This window comes from Rhinichthys klamathensis, unplaced genomic scaffold (assembly GCF_029890125.1).
Source record: "Rhinichthys klamathensis goyatoka isolate OS25496 unplaced genomic scaffold, OSU_Roscu_1.1 h1tg000182l_1, whole genome shotgun sequence".
Classification (NCBI taxonomy): domain Eukaryota; kingdom Metazoa; phylum Chordata; class Actinopteri; order Cypriniformes; family Leuciscidae; genus Rhinichthys; species Rhinichthys klamathensis.
The window spans coordinates 227,897-253,411 of record NW_026606710.1 but is presented as its reverse complement, the minus strand read 5'-3'; the positions used below and the strand labels follow the sequence as shown (position 1 = coordinate 253,411).

Sequence of the window (25,515 nt, the reverse complement as noted above, 5' to 3'; positions counted from 1 at the left end):
TAATTCAAACATTTGGCAATGGTGCGTTTTGTATGGACACCTCACTACAAATCTACAAAGATTATTATAAACAACATTAAGAGGACGAAGATTTGTAACGGAGGTGTTTTGGTAAATTATATCGGCATAGTCAAGGATTGGAAGTATTAACTGAGTAATAATTATTTTTCTAACCTGACGGGTAAAGCAATTAATAGAGGAATAAAGTATTCTAAGTCGATATGATATTTTCTTAATAACTAAGTCAATATGTGATATAAATGACAATTGAGAATCAAGCAGAAGACCTAAATATTTAAACTCATCAACTTAACACTGGAGTTCCATCTATAAAATTAATTAAGTAGATTTGTTTTGTATTAAACAACATATAATAAGACTTCTTTTTATTTAGCAAAAGTTTGTTACAGGAAAACCAATTTTGAACTACGTCAAAGTCAGACTGAATTGATCGCTGAATATAAGAAATATCCAAGCTAGAAAAGTAAATAACAGTATCATCCGCATATAACTGAATTTGACAATTAGAAAAAACTTGTGGAAGATTATTTATAAAAATAGAAAACAATAGCGGTCCGAGAGATGAGCCCTGAGGTACTCCTCTATCAATAGTTTTAAAATCCGAACAACTTCCCTGACACACACTGATGATGAGTGACCGTCTTTACCGTTCTGAGACGCTGACATGGACACCACCCTCTGCAACAGCGGCTGAAGTTTTGGGATCTTCTTTTTGGTCCGTCCCGAAAGCAAATGTACTTCACTAATCCGACTGTCATCTAACAGAAAAACACCCTCTTTTTCCTGGAAGAAAACAGTGTTGACATGCACTACTGTTAAAAACGTTTAGATCAGTAAAAATAAGTCTCTTCTGCTCACCAAGACTGCATTTATTTTATACAAAACACTGTAAAAACAGTGAAATATTATTGCAATGTAAAACTGCTGTTTTCTATGTGAATATACAGTAAAGTGTAATTTATTCCTGTGAATTTTCAGCATCATTACTCCAGTCTTCAGTGTCACATGATCCTTCAGAAATCATGATTTGATGCTCAAGAAACATTTATGATTATTATCAGTGTTCAAAAAAGGTAAAAGTTATTTATTTTAAATATAATCTTGTGTAACATTATAAATGTCTTTACTGTCACTTTTGATCAATTTAATGTGTCCATTCTGAATAAAATTATTAATTTCTTTCCCCCAAAAAATCTTACTGACCCTTTCTATTTCCTTTCTGATGCTTTCTATTTCAAATAAATGCTGTTCTTTTTAATTGTCTATTCATCAAAGAATCCTGTTTTCAACATTAATAATAATAAATGTTTCTTGAGCATCAGATCATCATACTAGAGTGATTTCTGAAGGATCATGTGACACTGAAGACTGGAGTAATGATGCTGAAAATTCAGGAATAAATTACACTTTACTAGATATTCACATAGGAAACAGCTATTTTTAATTTTATATAAGTAAACAATAATATATCACTGTTTTTAATGCATTTTTTATTAAATATGCAGAATTGGTGAGCAGAAGAGACTTCTTTCAAAAACATTCAACAATCTTACTGATAAAACAAATGGTTGTGTCAAAAGTAAAAAAAAAAGTCACTTTATTGTCTTATGTCACTCATTTTGTTTTATTTTACTTATTTTGCCACTGATCTTGTTGCTTAGCACTTATTTCGTAATTTCTGTATATATGCACATTTTGTGTTTATATAGCAGTGAGGTTTATTGTATTTTGTCTGTCTATCTATAGTCCGTGGAGTAGTTCAAATATTTTATTGTACTTGGTAACTTGTACGTACATGACAATAAATTACTTTTGACTTTGATTACTTTTACTTTTTGTGTTTGTTTGAAATCATTACATTAGCTTCAAAGGATTAAAAAAGTAAAAATGTGTAAAAGTTATGATCTCACCCGGCCAAGCCAGCAGAATCTGGGCCACGGCTTGCGGCGCTTGATGCTGGACGACAACAAAACCTCGAACTTCACATCCATTCTCGGCACTGACGGTGAGTTTCAGAGGACCAGAAGCTCTGTTCCCTACAACATTCAGCTTCATGTGGCACGTGGGAATTAAACACAGCACACAGGGAAAATGAGTGAAATCTACTCATATTTACAGCCCACATAACATGTTAAGCAAGATATTGAAGCAGAGTATAATACAACCTTTGAATCATATGCAGTATTTATCTGGGTTTTTTTTAAACTGGTTTACAGCTAAATTATCAGTACAAATAAATAAACATACTTACTTTAATATGAGTATGCTTATAGCATGACTACAATTAGAATTCAACCACAGCACTTAGTTAGCAAGATAAATCAAATATATGGTATTTATGTAAATAAACTTTCATCTAAAATTAACCATATTATTATTATTTTCCATAATTTAACCGCAGCAAATCAAATCAACAGCCAAAATACTGTATTACAACAGCTAAGTTACACTATTAGTATAAACATCCTTTAATCCGTTTGAAATGGATGAAAGAAACATTTGTGAATAATAACATACCAAGAAATACGATTAAACTAATAATATTCAAGAAATAAATAACTGTCATTAGCATGCGCAGTAATACCGTTAGCTGCGGTTTGTAAACACAACATCAAACATGATCCACACACACACACACAAACAAACACACCGTAGTTCTGTACAGTCCTAAACGGATATTAAAGTGTCTTTATACTCTACCATCATCCCATGACTTTAATAAACACTTCCGCGTCTATTTTATCCGCTGTTTCGAATCTCCCTCCACTTCCGGTTTTCCAAACATCAAACATCCCATGCTTCCCGCTGCGTTTCCATAGAATCAGACGCATTCGAGCGCAGCCAGTGCGCATGCGCGATCAGAGGATGACGGAAGGCTTCTCGAGCATGCGCAGAACTCATGACTAATCGGGTCCTCCCTCGAAATCGGGTCTTTATCTATTTTTTACAGTCTATGGTCTTTATCAACTATCAAGATGTAGGCTACATACTAACGGAACTAATTTAAAATATGTAGGCTATATAGGTTACTATATAGTGCATAATACAACAAATTGAACGTTTTTTTTTTTTTTTTTTTTACAAATTGTTAATTAATAAATAATTATAATAATAATAAGTGAATGATTGAACATCATTCATTACATTCTTTTTTGAATTAAATATTCGGACATTTAAAACTTAATTTAACATGTTAAAGATGATCGTGAATACGTATGCAAATTAGGCATTGTCTAATTAAATATGCACTCATTTGCATACATTTCCCAGAACAGAAATCTGAAGATTGTTTGTTTAGGTATACATTTTTATATTAACATGGTGTAAATAAAACTGTAAAGTTTGTAAGTGCTACTGAAGAGAAGAAAATCTGAAACTACAGATGAAGTGCTATAAAACAAATACTTACATTTGTATTTTGGATGTAATTTTCCCATTATTCTGAAGGAGGACAAGTTATGGAAGCAAAATAGCCAGTGCTTTTTGCCTTAAAAAATTAAATAGTAAAAAATAAGTTAGAGGTATTGTTAGGCCTGTAGAAATGCTTTAAATATATACAGATATGAAAGATTTGTTAGAATGAATTACACAGACTGAAATATCTTGGGTGTAGCTTTGCACCACCAAAGGAAAGAAACTGAAAATGATTGTACTCTTGTGTTTTGATAATTGCGACCAGACGTCACTGCAATTATGTTTATGCCACTTGACGAATTAAAAACCTGCCTATAAGCGCAATTATTGCCGTGGGTATTTTTTTACAGTCAAATAAGCACACAAATCCTTGCGTCAGCCAAGATGATGAAGTACACTGGACAACCAACCAGCATTCAAGTTTTTCGGCGGGAGAAATCCATTTATTTCGTATGACGTCAAAACTCGGAAGACTAATTTAACGTTTCCTATGGGTTTATATAATGGGCTATTTCAATTTATAAGTCAAATAAGGTCTGTGGTAAACAGCTTGACGATACATGGACGTTTTGTTCTACAACGTGAACACACGCACTCGCCAAATGTTTAACTTATTAGAAACATACGTTTTCACAAAAAAAAACAAAAAAACATAACTGCTTAAAAATCAGCGTTTTCAATGTGTGTGCGTCACGTGTAATTCAACCGTCGAAGACTTCTCGAAGGCTATCGTCACGTTATGCATACGGTAAACGAGATTTATCCGAAATAAAAAAAAAGCTTTTGTAACATCATAAATGTCTTTACTGTCACTTGTTTTGATTACTTTAACGTGTCCTTGCTGAATAAAATAGGCTATTACTTTCTTTAATTTCTTTAAAATGTAGTGTATAATGTTACAAAAGCTTTCTATTTCAGATCAATGCTATTATTTTGAACTATGGTTTGTGTGTAATGTGACTTTTTTGTGTGACCTTAAAATTCATTTTAGAATTAATTGTACATAAATAGTTTAAGCAAAACAAATGTGTTTATGTCTGACAAACTTTACACATACGAACCTGAAATGACATATAGGCTACTGTGTGATACAGTACAAATATTTTGAGTGCCCTTTATTTTCCTATAAAGAACCACGATTGTCCCGCATATTTCTTTCTGAAGTTGGCCCTGTTTACCAAGTACGGAGCCCCTAAAGGGACATGGTGAAGGGAAAAAAATGAGATGAGAGAAAGAAATAAATAAATTCAATGCTTTTGCGTTCTCTGGCAAAACATTGCGTTCCATTGAGAAACTTTGCGTTAGCTCGCAAAAAAACTTTTTGAGCTCTTTGCGAGCGAACGCAAAGTTTCTCGGTGGAACGCAAAGGTTTTGCGAGAGAAGCATTTAATTATTATTTTTCGTCCCATCTCATAATTTAGAGACATGCATTTTCTGTAAAGCTGCTTGAAATATATATATAGTGAAAATCGCTATACTATGGAAGCTTGTTTCCGCCACTGAATAAAATAATAATAATAATAATTGGGACTTTTTATCTTTTTATCGCAATTGCGAGATATAACGTCGCAATTCTGAGAAATAAAGTCGCAATTGCGAGAAAAAAAGACAGAATAGTTTATATCTCACAATTCTGACTTTACAATACGCAATTTCGACTTTATATCACGCAATTCTGACTTTATAACGCAATTGCGACTTTATTTCACGCAATTCTGACTTTACAACACGCAATTCTGACTTTACAACACGCAATTGCGACTTTATATCACGCAATTCTGACTTTATATATAACCTGCAATTGCGACTTTATATCAATAAATTCTGACTTTATATCTCGCAATTCTGACTTTATAACACGCAATTCTGACTTTATATCTCGCAATTCCAAGAAATAAAGTCAGAATTGCGAGATGTAAACTCGCAATTGTGAGAAAAAAAGTCAGAATTGTGAGATAAAAAGTCGCAATTACCTTTTTTATTTTTCATTCTGTGGCGGAAACAAGCTTCCATACTATAGAAATAAATGTGAATTGAATCTCTTTTTTCCACCACCATGTCCCTGTAGGCGCTCCGTAACCACAGACCTTATTTTACTCATGAATTGAAAAACCCCATAGGAAAATCTCGAAGGAACCAGCGGCGAATTAGTCTTCCGGGTCCTGATGTCATCCCTGCACCACCCCGGGCAGCAATATAGCGTCGGCCCAGATCCGGCCCACATCCGGTACACGTGGACTCCACACATTCCAGATGTGGGCCGGCACTATGTTGCTGTCTGGGACTCAATAGACCTTATCCGCCAGAGAAACAAGCGCGCAGCCATCTTTAGAAGTGTTTTTGCAGTAGCTAGCTCTGTATATTTCTATGGCATCGCTTTGAAGAGTAATTAAGTAAAAGTAGTAAATCTTATGAACTTTTGAACTGGAAAAATGTCTTATTTTGTCTATATAGCTTTTTTTTATTATTATTATTTAGTACTGCCCTGCAGAAGCAACAGGATATACTTACATGTTTCCCGGAAGACAAATTAAGTATAATTTACCTTGATCTTCAAATGCTCTTAATGCATTGTGTTTCCTTCTGGAGCGTCTGTGAATGTTTGAACATTTCTTAATAGTTGTGTTTGAGTTGCTCAATTGTCGTCAGTGTGAAAAGATGGAACTGAAAATTATAGTCACTGCTGGAAAGGGTTCAAATATGCAAAAGATGCTGAAAAAACTGAACAAATTTCAGGACCTGGACGATTTTTCAGAAGAACGTTGGTCAGTTCAAAACAAGGGACTCAAGAACAACCATCACAAAACACAACAACAGTCGTGGATGATCCAGGGAACGACACACAGTATTACAAATCAAGGGTTCATAAACTTTTGAACGGGGCCATTTTTATAAATTCAGCTATTTTTTTTTGTCATGTAAACATGTTTTATGTAAAATATCATATTCAGGACAGATATTAAATATGTCACCAAAATGACATATTTAAAAGTTTTTTCCTTGAAAAATATTCTTCATGCCTTAAAATATCTTGAATGTAACTCGACACCCTTGCCTCATTTAGTATACGCGGTTCTATGAATATGCAAATGAGCCCCGCCTCCTCTCACTCACTCACTCAGAGATCCACTGGTTGACGATCACACGTTGATCTGATTGGTTACAAGGTCGTTTGTGACGTCAGAAACACCAGCGATTTCAAACCGTGTTTTTGAGACTGTCTTTGGTTCACTGCAGTTTTAAGCAGAAAATACTCAGCAATGCTGTCGACTTATGAACATACACATGGATTGTCTTAAAGCGTATTAAAAACACCACATAGACACTTAAACAACATTAAAAGCTTGACTTTCAGCACAGGGCGACTTTAACATTTTCTCAGATTCTGCAAGCTTGGGTGTTTAAACTTTTGAGCGTATAGCAAAAAAGCTGAGCATCTCCCAGTTCACATGATCGTTTATATCTCGTTAAAATATTTGTTCACCTGGTCAAATTTGGACACTTGTTAATCCCATTCCCAGCACTCACACATTTCTCCTCCTCTCACATGTAATTAGCGCTCAGCATTATGGGAGGAGTTTCAGTGACATGACCACAGACCAGATCTTCACACACACCTTATAAAGTTAGATCTGTAAATGCACAGAAAGAGACTTCAGGAGGAAAAACAACAACTCTGAGATGTTGGTCGAAGACTGGGTCGATTCGTCTATACGAGCGTTTTTCTGCGTGACTGGAATCACAGGAAACTTCTGGCTGGGTTTGCGTTCTCTTCCCAAATCCAAATCCCAAATGCGTCCCAATGATCTTCTCTTCATTAACCTGGCCGTGTCCAATCTCATCACAAACTGCCTGGTGGATCTGCCCGACACCTTGGCACAGTTTGTGAACAACTGGTTCATGGGGAGAAACTACTGTGGCGTGCTTCAGTTCTCATCCGATCTCTCTGAGACCAGCAGCATCTTCTCCACCATGTTCATTAGCATGTACTGGCATCAGAAACTAGTGGGATCCGTCAGACGAGGAGGAGCTCCGGTTCAGATGGACAATCTCAGACTCGTCACCGTTTTCCTCGCTGGGAGCTGGAGCGTGGCGTTGATGTTCAGCGTTCCCCACTTTTTTATCGCAGAACATAACGGGAATGAGAGTTTAGAAGTTTGCGAGGAACGCTTCCCAACGCTCGCGGATAAACGCACGTATGACGCGCTGTATCTTCTTCTGGCTAACGTCGCTCCTCTTGTTGGGATCACGTACGCCAGTGTGCAGATCGTCTTAGTGTTGATGCAGAGCCAGAAACGAGTTATGGATCACTCAAATCATAACTCGGGAACACAAGCAACGGCCACTAAGTCTAAAGCGGTGAGTCACAGCCAGACGCGCGCGGCGAAGAGCGTGGTGGCGGTGGCGTCGATCTTCATCATCTGCTGGTTCTCGCACCTCGTGCTTCGCATCTACAGCAGCTTCAGAAACTCAATCCTGGCGGTGAAGTTGACCAATTTTATAGGAGCATCTTACACTTGTTTCGTGCCGTACGTGTATCTGCACGGGGTGAAGAAACTCGACTGCTCCTGCTGCTGGTAAGCACAAATGGTGTGTTCACACCGAACGCGAATTTAATTATTTGCGCGAGTAGATTACAAAGTCAATGCAAAGACGCGCCGGGCGTTGCGAATGACGCGAATTGGGCGACGCGTTTGCCGCGAATGTCTTCCGCGCAAGTTGAAAAATTTGAACTCGAGCGAATGCTCAAGCGTCTAACTAGACGCGATAGACGCGTATTTGACGCTCTATTCGCGTTCGGTGTGAACACACCATAACAACAAAACAAGGTTATGATGTTAACATAATAATGGAAAAGTGTCTGCAACGCTGTGTTTTTAAAAATGCAAACTGTTTTAGGAATAAAAGGAACATACAAAGCAAAAATTATTCAGACACCATGCAGATATAAGCCTAATTTTTGATATTTTTTACTAGTGTGTGCAGGACACTATAGTTCATTTATGTAAGTGAGGAGAGCAAAATAAAGTAAACTGTGACATATTATAGTCAAATATTCTTCATACAGTGACTCACAATAAAATGCATGAAAATTCGGGACTAAATATGATTCCTCCACTTTGAGCTGATGAAGTTTTGCTGAAGTGTGTTTTCTGTAATTGCTAATGCTCTTTTTACACACACACTGAACAACATGAAGCATTGCTTGGTCACTGGTTGAGCTAAACTGGTATTATCTAATTGTGTTAAATTTAACAGCTGACAGATATTTATCACAATTCATGTTTGAGAGTCTAACAGAAGGACGGACAAAACCAGTCAAATATCCACAAGTTCTGCTCATATTTTAATACCATTTTCTAAACTATAGCGAATAAACTGTGATAATGTGAGAAATGTTGAAGGAGTCTGAATACATTTAGGTTTGACTGTATATAAAACTGTAAAGTTTGGTGTGTGTGTGTGTCGCAAATAAATGAAAGTGCAATAAAATAGTGTATTTTGGATGTTTTCTTTCCACTAGTATGAATAAACACATTATGAAAAGCCTTTTAAATTGACCATTGAATTGAAATAAGTCTTTGTCTGTAGCCTAATGGCAAAAACGTAAATAAGGTTTGAATAATTAGTCGTGCATGTAAATGCATGTCATTTCAAATTTGTTTTGTATGAAATGTGTGTGAATTGTAGCAAAAGAAGGGATATAAAACCGCTGTATCATTTTTCCACCACCAAAGCATAAAACTGAAATGATTGTCTCTCCTGTGCTTTAATAATTGCTGCCAGCAATCACTGTAATTATGTTCGCTATGCCACTTAAATTATAAATCTGCATATGAATGCAATTCTCGTCATGTTATTTTTGCTGTGACATTAGCATAAAAATCTGTTCAAGACAAAGTAAAGGATAATACAAGACATCGAATTATAGTAAATATATTTACAAGTATATAAAATTTGCAAATAACAGTTAATATATTATTTATATATGTATACATCGTTTATTTGCCATTTTCAATTGTGTATATATTATATATATATACAATTGTAAATCATTTGTAAGAATTTTTTTATTTATAACTACCTCTCTCTCTCTATATATATAGGTTATATAATTACAAAGGAATATAGTAACATTTTTAAAATGCTTTCAGAAAAACAAACAATATCTCAGGAAATTATAAATTTTACACAATTGTGATTTAAAACAAAACTTTTATTATTTTCAAATCATTTGCAATACATATTACACAAAACTAAATGGTGGTTGAAAACGATTCACTTTCATAAAAATGAGTAATTTTCATAAAACAGTCGCTCGCCTGCTAGTACAGAACGCCCGAGAGCATGATGTCTCCATTCAGAGAAGAAACTGAAAAGAAACCCGGATTGATGGGAAATTTGCCATAGATATGGTGAATATTGTAACGGGCAGCTTTATCCTCAGTGTTAAAAAAGTGTTACCGCACTCTCAGAAAGTGTTTCAGCAGTAGAATAAGTGCCTCATAATGAACAAATACTGTACAGATACCAATGATTAACGATAAGAAATGACTTTGGCAAGATTTGCCCTCATATCTGGAATTCTCACCACAAAAACTTCTGCAAAACAAAGAATACAACATCTGAAGTGTTTATTGTGGCCGTCTGTTGGGCATTTCCATGGCTGGATTAGTGATCATTATGGCACAAAGGCATCAGTAAATATAAAGAGTGAAGCCCTGGTGTTCAGTCAGGCTCCTGTAGTCTCAGGACGTCACAAGCGGACAGCGAGAACAGAAAGCCCGTCAGGTGGTACGCACCGTCCTCAATGGAGCTTCTCCAGTTTGGCCTGAAGGGATTTAAAGTTGCGTATAATGTCCTGCAGGGCAGCGTTCGGACTCAAGGACTGCAGCTCCACCAGATAACCACAGATATTATCCAGACAAGCGTTGGTGAACCTCCGTCTGAGAGAGAGAGGGAGGGAGTGAGTGAGTGACAGTGCGATGTGTAATGTAGAGAAGATCTGGAGGTGATGATGTTTACCTGTCATAGGTGGGCACACGGCTGGGGTCATCCACATATCCCGACAGGAGCACATGGATGCACTGCACCAGATGAAGAGGTTTCTTCAGGCGCTGCCAACACGGGTCCTGCAGACAAACACAAATCATTTATTGCTTTAAAAAAAGAAAGAAAAAAGGGTGTGTGCCTATATATATGACTATTTAAATGTGCAAGAACCAAAAAATCTTTTTTTAATACACATTTTACATTTTGGGTTAACTTTAAAAAATAATAATAATTAAATATTATATTAAAACAAAATAAATAAACTATAATATATCACTACTACAGGTGAAACTCGAAAAATTAGAATATCGTGCAAAAGTTTAATTTCAGGAATTCAACTTAAAAGGTGAAATTAATATATTATATAGACTCATTACATGCAAAGTGAGATATTTCAAGCCTTTATTTGTTATAATTGTGATGATTATGGCTCCCAGATATGAAAACCTTTTCACAATATTCTAATTTTGAATTTGGGGTTTTCATAAGCTGTACGCTAGCCTGGGAAAACCCAGACAACTTCCGGCAAATTTAGATTTGCTCTGAAAGTTAGTCTGGCAAAGAGCTCATTCAAGCCCGTTTCCAATCCGCCGAAATCGCGGCACCAATCAGAAACGTTGGGGCGGGCTTTACACGATGACGACAGCGCTGGGATTTTGAAGCAGATTTTGTAGCCTATGTTACAAAGATGGATGCCGCCGTCGAACATCACTCGTTCCAATCAGCTATCGCGTCTGTTTTAAGCGGTTTGAACGTTTCCTTTTTGTTAAAAACCGAGGCAAAGAATAACACTCGGAGATGTGTCTCCGCCGCTCTGCATACGTCATCTCCTTCATCGCTCTGATTGGGTTTAGGTCTATCTGCGACGTCCGTTGGCGACGCCCCGCTGGAAATGATTTGTCTATGACGCTTTGCCAGACCATAACTCAGTTACAACTGAGAATGGTCTGGTGTTAACCAGGCTAGCTGTAAGCCATAATCATCACAATTATAACAAATAAAGGCTTGAAATATCTCACTTTGCATGTAATGAGTCTATATAATATATTAGTTTCAGCTTTTAAGTTGAATTACTGAAATAAATGAACTTTTGCACGATATTCTAATTTTTCGAGTTTCACCTGTGTATTTAAATAAATATATATAACTACCATTAAGCAATCCTTAAAAGTATTATGGATTAATTACTAAATAATAAAAAATAAATATTTTTTAAAGTAAATAAATAACTACCGTTAAGCAATCCTTAATAGGATTATGGATTAATAAAAATAAAAATAAAAAGTAAATAAATACAGGTTAAGCATTGAGGAGCAGGAGCGTCGCGTGAGCAGCGGTGAAGCGGGTTTCGGTGCCGGGTCTATTTCTGCTGCGCTGCTCACGCTCAATTAAAGTGAAAGCACACTTTTGATGGACAAAATAAATATGATTTCACACAAAAAGTGCCCACAATGCACAGAATTTGCATGTCTAGTGTGTTTTAACAAGAACTGGAGTGGGCTATGTCAGAAATTAAAATGAAGACTCTTTATAGAAAATAATATTTATACAGGGTTCCTGCACACTTTTGAAAGTCAAATTTAAGGCTTTTTAAGACCTTTTTAAGACCTGAAGAAATCAAAATTAATACCGTACATTAGGGCTGTGCAGTTTTGACAAAAATATATATTGATATTTTCAAAGTTTTGTTGATAATAATTAGATGATATTTTACTGATTGTGTTTTTGTGCTGGTGCTGGTTTAGGTCTGTTGTTGACAGCTGACTCACGAAGATATTCATATTTTTCATATTCTATGCAGTGGTCAGTTCACAGCAGTGACAGAAATTAATATTTTAATTAAGGGGCAATATTTGCCACCTTAAATTGATTTTTTCAGGGGCATTTTCACCTATATATGGACTTTTTTTCTAAACTTATTTAGAGTTATGCATCACCTTTAATGTCAAATACTATCATTCAAATTAAATTATACAGTAATTATACAATAATACTTAATTATATAATAATCATACAGTACCACTGTTACCAGTCAAATTAAATCATTCAATCAAAATCCATCTTTGCAGTGCAGAGGTGACAGAAGCGGCATCAGAAGTGGCATTAATTTATTTACACTCCATTTACAACTGCATAAATAAAGCTATGAGATATATATTTTTAAATCAATATTCAATATTTAAATATGAAATGATTTCTAATTTTAACATTTTATTTAAAGGGTACTTTAAATATGAAACCGCAGCGGCAAATCACTGTCTTAATAAGTGAGTTAAGGAAGTCATTCATTCAACCGATTCGTTCAAACGGCTGATTCATTCGGGAAAGAAGCAAGTGATTCGTTCAAAACGCGGATTTCAGTCAAGAAATCATCGCTGTCGGTTGCATTGAGACTCTGCTACGGTTTAATTTTGAAATTATAGTCGGCGAAATAAAGGGAAAACAAACAATATTGACAATATCGTGTCTAAAAAGTAACTCAATGTTAACTTATTGTTAATTTAACTGTTGTATAACATATCACACTTGGAATCGTGCACGGGAAAACGGCACTCTTTCTGATGTGATATTCTAATATAAGAATATAATATGATATAAATATAAGACAAAAACTAACTTGGGGACATAACAGTTACACTGCACACATCACGCAGTGAAAGCACGAGACAAATGCGATGTCAGCTCGCAGTGCCTCGTACATTGTTAAATCAAAGACAATACACATCGCACACCATACGCACATAAAGAATGAACTTAACTGAACTGACATTTACGACCTTTCTTCTCCTTCTCTCCTCTCGCGTGCAGGAGACAGTTATGCTGCGGCGACTCGCGAGTGACGCGAAATGTCACGTGAACTAGCAAATCCACAAAGATAGAATAATAAATAAATAAAAATACGTACGCTAATTAGATGGTTTTAATTTGGAAAGCTTTTAGATATGTCTAAGTCAAAGTGTCATCTAAAATTTAAGACCTTTCATAAGTAAAAATAAGACTTTATAAGACTTTTTATGGCCTTAAATTTTAAAAATCTAATTTAAGACTTTTTAAGACTTTTTAAGGATCCGCGGGAACCCTGTTATAGAAAATGTACCCATTTAAACTTGTTTTTATTATTCAGTTTGGGTAAAAGTATATGGTGTTTTATAAATAAAAAAATATATAGAAAACAAATATTTGTGTTATTGAAAATAAAAAAGTGGTTAGAAAAAATAAAATCGGTATCGGCAGGTCAAACGCAATGAAAATCGGAATCGGCCTAGAAAAATGTAATCGGCGCATCTCTAATATATATATTAGGGCTGTTTTCAACTAAGGATTTTCATAGTCTAATCTGATTCGTTAGATTTTGCCGTAGTCGACTGATAGTCAAACCTTTTTTTTTTTTTAGATGGCAGCTAGATGTTCGGTTGAATAGTTGTTCGTCTGTTATAGGACAACTCGCTCTACGTTTATTTAAAATGAACAGCAAGACAACTAGAAGTGAATGTGCTTTCCATTAAATGAATCCTAAAAAAAAAAAAAAAAAACGTTGCAATGAACGTGATTTGTTTTAAATAAATCACACACAGTAAACAAAACCTTAACAAAAAAACTTTGCAATGAACATTGCAATTTAGACGCGCAAACTGGGTGCCGGTGGTGTGAGACGTACATGCTCGGGCAGATTCGGCTTGAAGTCGTTCATCCTCGGACGCGGCGTCGCGCGCGCTGTTACAAAGAAAGCCGTGCACACAGCCAAGCGAAATGGGGTCTTGCGCACCCAACGCGTCATTTTTGCCGCGCGCACCTTCGCGCTCGTGCGGACGCGTCGAGCATAAACAAGGCTTAACCGTGTCAGCGCACGCTCTGATCAGTAAAGGGGCACAGACCTCTCCCGAATCATCTCCAGCACTCAGCCTCCGATCGCACCACTAACTCCGCCTCCGTTTCCCTCGTAAGATGATATTAGTATTTAAACATTCTCTATGATAAAAAATGTTTGTGAAAAATATTTGAATAGCAGGGTTTTGGCGGTTATAGTGTTCTAATGACGGTGTTCAACTATAACCGTCGGTCTCACGGTTATATAATAACGTCACACCTCTATTGGTTACATAACACTTCCCTACTATTCGACTATGAGGTTCACAGTAGAATCAGACCTCTCCGAATCGAATCCTCGACTATTAGAAGTCAGCCCTAATATATATATATATATATATATATATATATATTTAAGAATATTAATTAAATAAACAAGTACTCTAAAAAAAAGTTCTTAAAGGGATACTCCACTTTTTTTGGAAATAGGCTCATTTTACAACTCCCCCAGAGTTAAACTGTTGAGTTTTACCGTTTTTGAATCCATTCAGCCGATCTCCGGTTCTGGCGGTACCACTTTTAGCAAGTTTTAGAAAGTTTTTCTTTCAAGTCAAGTTTTAAATAGGAAAAATATCACAACTCTTTGGTCATTTTTTTTTTTAGAAATGCTAATGGTCTTGTCCACTTCAATGATGTATGCTAAGCTATGCTAAAAGTGGTACCGCCAGAACCGGAGATCGGCTGAATGGATTCAAAAACGGTAAAACTCAACAGTTTAACTCTGGGGGAGTTGTAAAATGAGCCTATTTCCAAAAAAAGTGGAGTATCCCTTTAAGAGGATGCACAGACAAAATGAGCTTGAGATGGCCGTGTCATAAGCCCCAGATCTGACGGGCGCAGTAGTTCTGTACCCGTGTCTTGAAGAGCTGGTCGTAGACCTCCAGCAGCCGCGGAAGCTGAACGCCGATCTCCTGCATGGTGAAGGTGACGAAGCCCACGTCCCAGTTCAACCGGCACACCTCCTGCTCCAGGAACTTCACCAGGAAATCTGAAGAGCACATCGAACCGCACAAGATTAGATTATAAACGTAAGGAAGATTACAGTTGATTAGGGCTGGGTATCCTTCAACACTTTCCCACACCAATACCAGGGGCCGGTGTCACAAAGACAGACTTTGACTACGGCTTAGATATAGTAGAGAGTCAGACTTCAGATAGACGTCTACATCAGACCGTTCCACAAAGCACTGAAGACTCTGACTATCTTAAGTAGGACTACACTGCAGTGCATTCTGGGTAAAATAAGACACTTTTCAAAACAAAAAACATGGCGGATCGAGTAAGCGCATTCACCCGCTCGGCGCAGTTTACCCCAGCGGGAGATGTGTGTGTGTTGGAGGAGTGTAACAGTTACAAGGACATTTTACTGGGGAGATTTAGCGGAGAATGTAGAAACAAGAAGAAATGTTTCATTTGGACAAAGATTGCTACGACAGTTAACAGCGTTAATCCGACCGTTGAGCACTTGACAGGTGTCTTGCTACGGGCGCGAGTAAGTGCAGTGCCAAGTTTGACATTGTTTGGATTAGAAATGCAAAAGATTTTGTTAAATATATCGGTAAAAGAAGCACACACTTGTGGTTTAAAAATAAACATTCTGACATAAACACTCTGTCAGATAAAACATTAAGTCATGCACAAATAAAAATGTCACTGAACTTTTGCTGTGTAATTGTAACAATGAGCGCTCGAACACCCCAAACCAACAATTACTAAAAACACACAAAAACTAATTTTGCACGGGAACTGCACTAGTACATTATAATGTACAAGAGTAATATATTTCTATCACAGTTTTTTTTTTAAAGTTAAATCAAACTTTTATTTTGACGGGTTGCCGTGTATCTTATTCTGTGATGTTATACAGTTTCTCTCAAATTAAATGAGAATCAGTCAGTGCCTAAAAAGTATTGAACTCGATACCCAGCCGTAGAGTTGGCCTCAGAACTGATCGAGGAAGGCAAACGGTACCTAACGGAAAGTATCGCGGCGTTCCAGCGTACAACTTTCCCAGTGACACGAGCTTCAGGCTCAGCGCTCTCATCCGGTCCGCTGGGCTCATGGCCACACTGTCACTCAGCTCTGAAACACAAAACAAGGCGTCACACACACACACACACACGACCGAACTGGAGAGGTCTTACCAAAGCCACTAGATGACCCGCTTGCAACCTTTAGCCAAAAAAAAGGGTAAGATATACAGTCTCTGGTTTTACCCTTCTCAATGATCTCCTGCCACAGCGAGTGCACCAGGATCGGATCCGAATGTCCCGCACAGTGAATTATAGCCAGCTTACACTCCGACAACCGGAAATGATCCGCAAACTCGCCGTACAGCTTCAGAGAGGAAAACAACAGAGGAAAGATCGGTTTGCTATTCATTTATTACTCAAAGCTCACCTGAAGTTCTTCGGTACCACATCAAAAACTACTAGCCTAACTGATAACATTATTCTGTTCAAACATTATTAAAAACATGTGAACAGTCAGTAATAAAATAAGAACAAACACACAAATTACAAGCAGAGATGAATACTAAATAAGAAAGTTACAAAGTCTAACAGTTGTGTTTAAGTACAGAAATTAATAATTAAGCCTAAATGTAAAATAACACTATTTGTTCACTGTAGAAATTAATACAGCTTTGTTAAAGCTGTATTTTGTTAGCCTGGTTAACACGCAGTTGTAACTGAGTTATGGTCTGGCAAAGCGTCATAGACAAATCATTTCCAGAGGGGCGTCACCAACGGACGTCGCGGATAGAGCTAAACCCAATCAGAGCGATGAAGGAGATGACGTATGCAGAGCGGTGGAGACACATCTCCGAGTGTTGTTCTTTGCTCGGTTTTTAACAAAAAGGAAACGTTCAAACCGCTTAAAACAGACCCGATAGCTGATTGGAACGAGTGATGTTCGACGGCGGCATCCATCTTTGTAACATAGGCTACAAAATCTGCTTCAAAATCCCAGCGCTGTCGTCATCGTGTAAAGCCCGCCCCAACGCTTCTGATTGGTGCCTCGATTTCGGCGGATTGGAAACGGGCTTGAATGAGCTCTTTGCCAGACTAACTTTCAGAGCAAATCTAAATTTGCCGGAAGTTGTCTGGGTTTTCCCAGGCTAGTATTTTGTTGTTTTATTAACATTAATGACACAGACTAGAGATGCGCGGTTGGCGGTTACAGCCGCGGATAAACCGCGGATCGGGCGGATGACGTGACGAAAAAAATTATTTTTATTAAATTCGGGCGGGTGGTTGAACCAATCAAATGAAAAATATACATTGTTAAATATTGTTATCTGACTATACCTACATCCAAAAAAAATCGAGCACACTTTGAAATAGTCAAATTTTCATCAGGCAGCTAGTCGAGTCTATGCAGAGACTGCTTGTTATTATCAGAGATGGCAACGCCGGCGAAGGAGGTGCGTGACAAACTCAAAAAAGGAGAATTAAAAACAAAGGAAATAGAAGGTCAGAAAAGTGTTGCCAGGAATAAGTTTTACAAAGTCTGCACTGGTGTCATCCTGATTTACCACTATGTAATTTGCAAAACCTGCGAAGCAGATTATGTTCATGACAGCCACAAGACGGGTAGGCTACGTTTAATATGGTGCATCACAAGTGTGTGATGTGATTACCAGTTTTTTAAACATTTGAAGCTAAATGTGACAAAATGTTGCTGTTATTTTCAGCGTGAGCCGCTTTACAAACGGCGCCCCATACAATAGCAGCATGTTGAAATTATGTGCCAAAATGCGTTTTCTATTAGGCTACAATGAAAATAAGATAAGGTCAGGTTTGCTGAAGTCTATTTATTTATTTATTTATTTTTGTCCCTGCGCGCCGATCGGAGACGGAGTTCACTGCTGATATTCTGAGAGCTTTCTAGTCTCGCGGCTGTCATCAGCAGCGGCTTGTATCGGCCAATCAGCGGATGGCGGGCGGGTGCAGTTTTGAAAATTGGTCAAAAACGTTGGTGCGGATGGATGGCGGACGGATGATGAGTTTTGTGATGCGGTTGCGGATGAAATAATAGCCCATCCGCGCATCTCTAACACAGACAACAGCAGGAATATTAGGCTACTGTCACTTTAAGACCGAATAAACTGACAAGCATCCGGTTTCTTTCTCAACGGTTCATTTAAGTTATGACATATTGACATAACCGAGAGAACACTTGCCGAGACGGGCATTTAGACATAATTTTGTGTGTATGTGTCTGTTCAAGGACAAGGAAGCGCGAAAGAGGAGTCAATTCTGTGTTCGAGCGCTGTCTGAAACACACCTCCCTCTCTCTCTGCGTGTGTGTGCGAGCCCCTGCTTTTCGCCTCTTCTTCTGCATTTAAAATTGTTTGAATGTGTAAATTGTCAAGACAAAACCCATCCATCTGATACAGTTTCACTCCATGATGGTTAAATTTAGCAGTTAATCCACGAATCACGCGCGTGCCGAGCCGTGGGACCCGATCCGTACGGATCAACTGCGATCACCTTTAGGAAATGTTCAAACAACACAACAGATTAGGAAGCTCACATTGGCTGAACTGAACCGTCTTCTTCGCTTACCTTGGTAATGTCCATGAGCTCAGAGTCGAGCTGTGTCATGGCTCCCTGCACTGAGGGATGCTGGGAATACTGTCTGCGCAGGGACTCCTGGATCTGCACCTGAATCCGCACCACCTGAGGATCAAAGCAGCATTACGGCTCTCTGCAGGATTCATCACGGGGCATCAACGACAGAGGTGTCATCATTACTCAGGTTGAGGTATAGATACTAGGGTTTTAAAAGACTTCTGTAGAAGTTGAAGTTTTTTACTCAATTAAAAGTGTAAAAGCACTGGTTTTAAAACTAAAAGACAACCACAATCAAATTGACTATCCGGATGGCACGATTTATCTGTATAATTGATATATATATTTTTTGAACGATGACAAGCCGGAATGAAATAAGAGTAACAAGGCTATTTCTAAAATGAAAGGAGTAGAAAGTACAGATAATTGAGTGAAAATGTAAGAAGAAGTAAAAAGTCGGCTGAAAAATAATTACTCCAGTAAAGTATAGATACCCAAAATTTCTACTTAAGGTAATGAAGTATTTGTGCTTCGTTACTTGACTCCTTTGATTAAAGACCGTTTTAAGGCCTTTTAAAGACCAAGAACAGATTTTAAGGAATAAACCAGATGAATAAAGTTTAATGACACACTTTGATGTTGGTCTGACAGCTTAAAATAACAGCTTGAAGTTTGAAGGTTTTACTCAGAGAAAGTAAAAATATTTAGTATGTTGTTAACATGATTTAACACATTGCTAGCACGTTTTAAAGTCCCCCTGTAGTCAATAATTGTATCCCTTAAAACTAATCTTTGATCATCAAAATGACATGTTTTTCCCTTAAAAAATAATCTTCAAGTCCCCCTGTGGTGAAAATCCAGCTTTTAATGTTGTTTATGTGTCTATGTGGTGTTTTTAATATGCTTTAAGACACACCATGTGTAAGTTCATAAGTCGACAGCATTGCTGAGTATTTTCTGCTTAAAACTGCAGTGAACCAAAGACAGTCTCAAAAACACGGTTTGAAATCGCTGGTGTTTCTGACGTCACAAACGACCTTGTAACCAATCAGATCAACGTGTGATCGTCAACCAGTGGATCTCTGAGTGAGTGAGTGAGTGGAGGCGGGGCTCATTTGCATATTCATAGAACCGCGCATACTAAATGAGGCAAGGGTGTCGAGTTACATTCAAGATATTTTAAGACATGATGAAGGAAAAAACTTTAAATATGTCATTTTGGTGATTAAAGATGAGTTTTAAGGGATAAAATTATTGACTACAGAGAGACTTTAATTCTTCTGGAAGCCGTTGGTGTGTACTTAGTGTACTTTTCCATTTTGGCTTTATTTTTGTTAAATAAATAAATGACACAGTATAATATGTCATGTGTTGTTGTTCATCTCATCAGAGGTTGTATTTACCTAATTAGACCTGCTAACGACCAGATGATTTTTTTTATTATGTCCTGATAAATAAAACCACAGAATTCAATAGTGTGTCCTTTCTTTTTCACATGACTATATATATACACACACACACACACATATATACATACACACATATGGCGCTTTTCCATTACCAGTACCAGCTCGACTCGACTCGGCTCGGCTCGGCTCGCTTTTGCTCCGTTTTCCATTGCAGAAAGTACCGCCACAAATAGTACCCGGTCGTCATAGCGACGCATTTCGTTCCTCGTTGCCCCATCAAGCTCTCGCTGGATCCTCTCTTCGGCAACCAAACAAAGGAATGTCTGCACCTCCTCGTTTGACCACGGCGTATTCTTCCGAGTTGCCATAATAATAGTAGTAAGTTTAGTAACTATCTCTGGCCAAACTATTTAAAAATGGCGGGGTTATTCTGGATACTCCATCTGGCGCGTGCAATGATGACGCAGATTCTCTGTGACCAATCAGCAGTCGGCATTGTTTTCACGTCACATTTTAGTATCGGCTTAGCTCGCCTCAGCTCGCTTAGAACCTCGCCGGAGGTGGTACGAAAAAAAGTACCCGAAAGCAGGTACAGGTACAACTTTTACACAGTGGAAAACCAAACAAAGGCGAGTCGAGTCGAGCCGAGCCGAGCCGAGGCGAGCTGGTACTGTGTAGTGGAAAAGCGCCAATACATATACATATACATATATATATATATATATATATATATCATTGTAAATACTATGTGCTAGGATTGGACAAACAAAGTTATGCATATAGAAGGATGACATTTATGACATATGAGTCATCCATCATTCCTCCTAAACTTTAAACAAACGGAGCTACAGGGAGTGCTGGACACACCCTTTGAAGTGCTATGCAAAGTTGTGTTTGTGTGTTTTTTAAATAGTCACGAGGCCAGATGCAGAACAGGTCTGGCTCCATAGCTCAGTGGTTAGAGCACTGGTCTTGTAAACCAGGGGTCGCGAGTTCGATCCTCGCTGGGGCCTGGGAATCAATTTTGCAAAAACTAATTTATACAACTTTTAACAAGAGGAACACTTACAAGTCATCACATATGTGTCTGACTCGTGTGTGCTGAAGAACCTCAGACTACAGGTGAAAGTCGGAAAATTTGATTCAACTTAAAAGGTGAAACTAATATATTATATAGACTCATTACATGTAAAGTGAGATATTTCAAGCCTTTATTTGTTATAATTGTGATGATTATGGCGTACAGCTTATGAAAACTTTTTCACGATATTCTAATTTTGAATTTGGGGTTTTCATAAGCTGTAAGCCATAATCATCACAATTATAACAAATAAAGGCTTGAAATATCTCACTTTGCATGTAATGAGTCTATATAATATATTAGTTTCACCTTTTAAGTTGAATTGCTGAAATACATTTTTTAAAAACTTTTGCACGATATTCAAATTTTACAAGTTTCACCTGTATGTGCTGAGCTCCTAAAAAACTTAAAGCAATCTATTATGTCTATATGTAGCATCAGATTTATATACAAAATGTGAACATTTAAGAAATCAAACAATACAAATTACAATGTTAATATTACTTTAAGCATTATTATTATTAATTATATTTCTTAAATATACATTTTGAATTTTACAGTACAGTTACATTAACAATGTTTCTTGTTTTGTTTAATATGTAATATAATAATATATAGCAATTATATAGCAATATTGATATATAATTAGTAGGACGGTCAAGCAATGAATTAAAAAAATTCATATAATTAGTTACATGATGTGGCGATTAATTAATATAAGTAACAAAGAAATTACTCCCTAAAGATCATTTAAAAAGTAGCTTCAAAAAATATTTTATTTGATTCAGTATAGAATTGATTACACATACATGTTTGGGTTATGTGCTTAAGAAAATGACTCAATTTTAATTTTTGTATGAGCTATAGCTTTAATGTTTTTTTTATAATAATATGTAAATAAGATTTTTGTTGTTGTTTTTCCCCCCAATGAAATTATACTCAAAATAAAAAAACCAAACTGCCAGTAGCTGGCGGTAAATGTCTTAATGATTAAGTCATTGAGTCATTAATTCGATTCGTTCAAACAGCTGATTCGTTCAGGCGTGAAGTAAATGGCTCTCTATATGAATGGTCCATCATTGGTTCGTTGAAAACGCAGATTCAGAAATGAAGCGCCGCTGTGTGGCTTTATATTTTCGTTGGCCAAATTGAGCAAAACAGACAATATTGTGTCTAAAATAACACGATTAACCTCTTATTTGTTGAACAGTTGTATAAAATAATATCACATTTGCACTCGTGTGATATTGCGTTGATTACTCGTGTGATATTGCTTAACTATATCATATGATGTAAATATGAGAAACATATACAGGGCTATTTTTGCTCTATATCTTGAATTTTAGGATCATTCTTACTGTATTCTTATAGGCTTCATCTAGTGCTGCACGATTAATCATATCGCAATCGTAATCGCGATGTCAAGCCTATGCGATTATATGACGCAAAATACTGCAATTTTATATTAAATAAATAAATTAGGGCTGTTAACGCAGCATCTGTTATTTTTTGTCATCCTTTGGCTAGTGTTACATGATCCCGCTCTTATTCATGCGAATGCTTTAAACGATTCAGCGAGACGAGTCAAAAGAGAGCGCGCTGCCTGTGAATGTCCTGACTGGAAGACGCGCGTTCTGAAGACTGAAGTTCACTTAAATTAAAATTAAATTAATTTTTATATTTTAGACATCAATGGCTTATTGATCATTACAGGTGTTATCAATCATTTAGTTGTTGTTGCTAGTTTGAGTTGAGAAATACACATTTCAGAATGATCACTAATCTGTGTTTGCATTTTGCTTTAGAACCAAGCAAGTTGACTCATGAAACCATTTGTTTATTATATCGCAATCGCAATATTGACCTCAATAATCCCAATATGACATTTTCCCCAAATCGTGCAGCCCTAGCTTCATCCCAGTGAGTTGTTGCTCTGCTTCATGTTCGACCAAAACAACTGTATGAAATATCAGATGATCTACGTAGATCTGTGGTTTATAAGTGCTTTAAATGCATTTTAACGTGTTATTTTTTACCGGGATTAATTAATCTAATTAACGCGTTAAATCGACAGCCCTAATAATTAGTTATATTGATATTGTACAGCCCTTCAAACACCCTATAAAAAAAAAAGTTTAAAAAAGTTTTAATTTTAAACATAAACGTCGCAATTGACCGTTCGCGAAGACCCGCCCCCTTTAGTTACTGTTGCTATGTCCGATGCACTGACAACGCGCAGACAGACAAGCCTACTTTTGATATGAAACAAAGTCTCAATTTTCAAATTTGGTAATTTTTTAAAGAAATTTAAACAATAAATACCGTTTTGTGACTCTTTAATGTGTCTGACAGATCGCTCAGTTAAAGCGTCTCGTGAACCGATGATCTCTTCCTTCTAGTTCATTCATAGCATCAAATAAACATGAATGAACATCAGGAGGAATGTTGTTTTAACCGCGGAAAGATGTCAGTACACATCGTTTCTCAAGTTCAAATCCTCCAACGCTAATCTACTAACTCTCCTGACTGCTTTGTCGGACAAAAATGGCGGATTTGGCGGATTATGATTGGTCAGATCGCCTGTCAATCAAACTCCCTGCGAAGGGTCAATTAGATTACACAAATGGCTCGTTCAGGTCATCAGCAGCTGCTTCGGTGTCATTACCTCCATCTTCTCCTCCAGTTCATGCAGAAACTCTCCGTCGGCTCCCAGGGAAGACGCGCAGGACGAGCTCTTGGCCGAGAGAATGGCCCTCGAGATGTACTCCAAGCGCTGCTTCAGAGAGATCTCAGTGCTACACACACACACAACCAACATTCACCACTCAAGTTCATTTGACACCACCACATTGAGGCAAATTGAACCTTTATGGGTTCATAAAAATGTAAAAAAAACGGAATAAAAAAAAATAATGCTTGAAAGGGCAAAATTATCGTTAAGCATTTTTAACGTAAAATGTAACAAAAGAATTGTTCATGGAATTGTTAAGAAACCAAAGTGGTACACAGATACTTGAATTTTATTGAAATAATTTAATTTTAATTATTTAAATAAATATATAACTAATTATATAACTAATAACTTATTTAAATCAATAAAAATCTAAACATTTCACTAAATAAATGTAAATAAATAATTAACTAAAATTAAATTAAAAACTGGAATGAATCAAACTAAAATAAATAAAAGAAAACAATTTTAAAAAAGTATATATATGTTTTTTAATATTGTTTTCTTTTATTTATTTTAGTTTATTTGATTAAAAAATATTCATGAAAAAAATAAATATTCAACTAAAAACAATAAATAAAAATAACAAAAATAAAAATATATACATTGATAAACAAAGAAAAACAAAATAACAAAAGTAAATAAGGAAATAAAACTAAAAACGAATTAAAAAAGTTGATAAACACAAAACTTATAAATATTAAAAATGCACGAAAAAACGAACTAAAATTGCAAATAAGCTAAATAATAAATATGTGCACTACAAACTAAAGAAAAAAAACTAAATTAACTAAATAAAACTGTGATTCCTTTCCCACAAATGTTTAATAAATGTAAATGAAGAGTGATTTTGAACCAATAAGATTCCAGTGGGCGGGGCTAACCTGTGCATGTCTGCCAGTCGCGCCAGCACGTGCGCCGCTTTGCCGAAGCTTCGGTTCTTCTCGTAGTATCGCCACAGAAGGTCCATGTTACGCACTTTACTCTGGTCCTGTTTGATCATGTGCATCAGATGATCCTCGAGGTATGGGGAATTCACCTGGACCGGAGGAGAAACCTTAACACTCAGACCAACGAGACCTTAATCTGTTGCAAAACTCATATTTGTCATCACATACCTCCAGAAGTTTGTCGGTAAGATCGGCCTGGATGAGCCAGTTATAGAGAGCGATGTGGAAGAGCTCGTCTTGAGATCTCTGAGCGAGACCCAGCATCTGCTCAAACTGTGTGAGGAATCAGTAACGTTACGGTTCATTCATCGAAAACCATTACAAATCCTGTTCTTTCACTGAAATGAGGCTGGAAATAAAATAAACAAATTCTAGGGGAAAACCGTAAACGAAAATTAGAAATGTTGCCTTGGCA

The 25,515-nt window shown here is 36.8% G+C and overlaps 3 protein-coding genes and 1 non-coding gene across 5 annotated transcripts in view; 2 read left to right on the top strand and 2 right to left on the bottom strand.

Annotated features, from left to right (window-relative positions):
- cplane1 (ciliogenesis and planar polarity effector 1) overlaps positions 1 to 2,047 on the bottom strand; it is an 88,872-nt gene extending 86,825 nt beyond the window's left edge. Inside the window, exons 1-2 of the mRNA XM_056261409.1 lie at positions 1,932 to 2,047; positions 669 to 804 (exon numbers count right to left, since the gene is read on the bottom strand). Coding sequence (XP_056117384.1) covers positions 669 to 804; positions 1,932 to 2,012 — 217 coding nt within the window. The 5' untranslated portion in view covers positions 2,013 to 2,047. The remainder of the gene's footprint in view (positions 1 to 668; positions 805 to 1,931) is intronic.
- A 5,059-nt stretch (positions 2,048 to 7,106) lies between these two features.
- LOC130094880 (trace amine-associated receptor 4) lies at positions 7,107 to 8,016 on the top strand. The gene has a single exon (XM_056261408.1). The coding sequence runs from the start codon at positions 7,117 to 7,119 to the stop codon at positions 8,014 to 8,016; it is 900 nt and encodes a 299-aa protein (XP_056117383.1). The 5' UTR covers positions 7,107 to 7,116.
- A 1,988-nt stretch (positions 8,017 to 10,004) lies between these two features.
- The window catches only part of nup155 (nucleoporin 155), a 49,658-nt gene continuing 34,147 nt past the window's right edge, over positions 10,005 to 25,515 (bottom strand). For both annotated transcript variants that reach the window (XM_056261411.1, XM_056261412.1), the window contains 9 exons: positions 25,269 to 25,373; positions 25,035 to 25,189; positions 24,085 to 24,214; positions 18,924 to 19,037; positions 16,572 to 16,692; positions 16,327 to 16,437; positions 15,207 to 15,343; positions 10,462 to 10,568; positions 10,005 to 10,382 (listed from right to left, as the gene is read on the bottom strand). In XM_056261411.1, the coding sequence (XP_056117386.1) occupies positions 10,244 to 10,382; positions 10,462 to 10,568; positions 15,207 to 15,343; positions 16,327 to 16,437; positions 16,572 to 16,692; positions 18,924 to 19,037; positions 24,085 to 24,214; positions 25,035 to 25,189; positions 25,269 to 25,373 (1,119 nt within the window). In that variant the 3' untranslated portion in view covers positions 10,005 to 10,243. The remainder of the gene's footprint in view (positions 10,383 to 10,461; positions 10,569 to 15,206; positions 15,344 to 16,326; positions 16,438 to 16,571; positions 16,693 to 18,923; positions 19,038 to 24,084; positions 24,215 to 25,034; positions 25,190 to 25,268; positions 25,374 to 25,515) is intronic.
- Positions 21,279 to 21,351, top strand: trnat-ugu (transfer RNA threonine (anticodon UGU)). The gene has a single exon. It is a non-coding gene; the product is annotated as a tRNA-Thr (tRNA).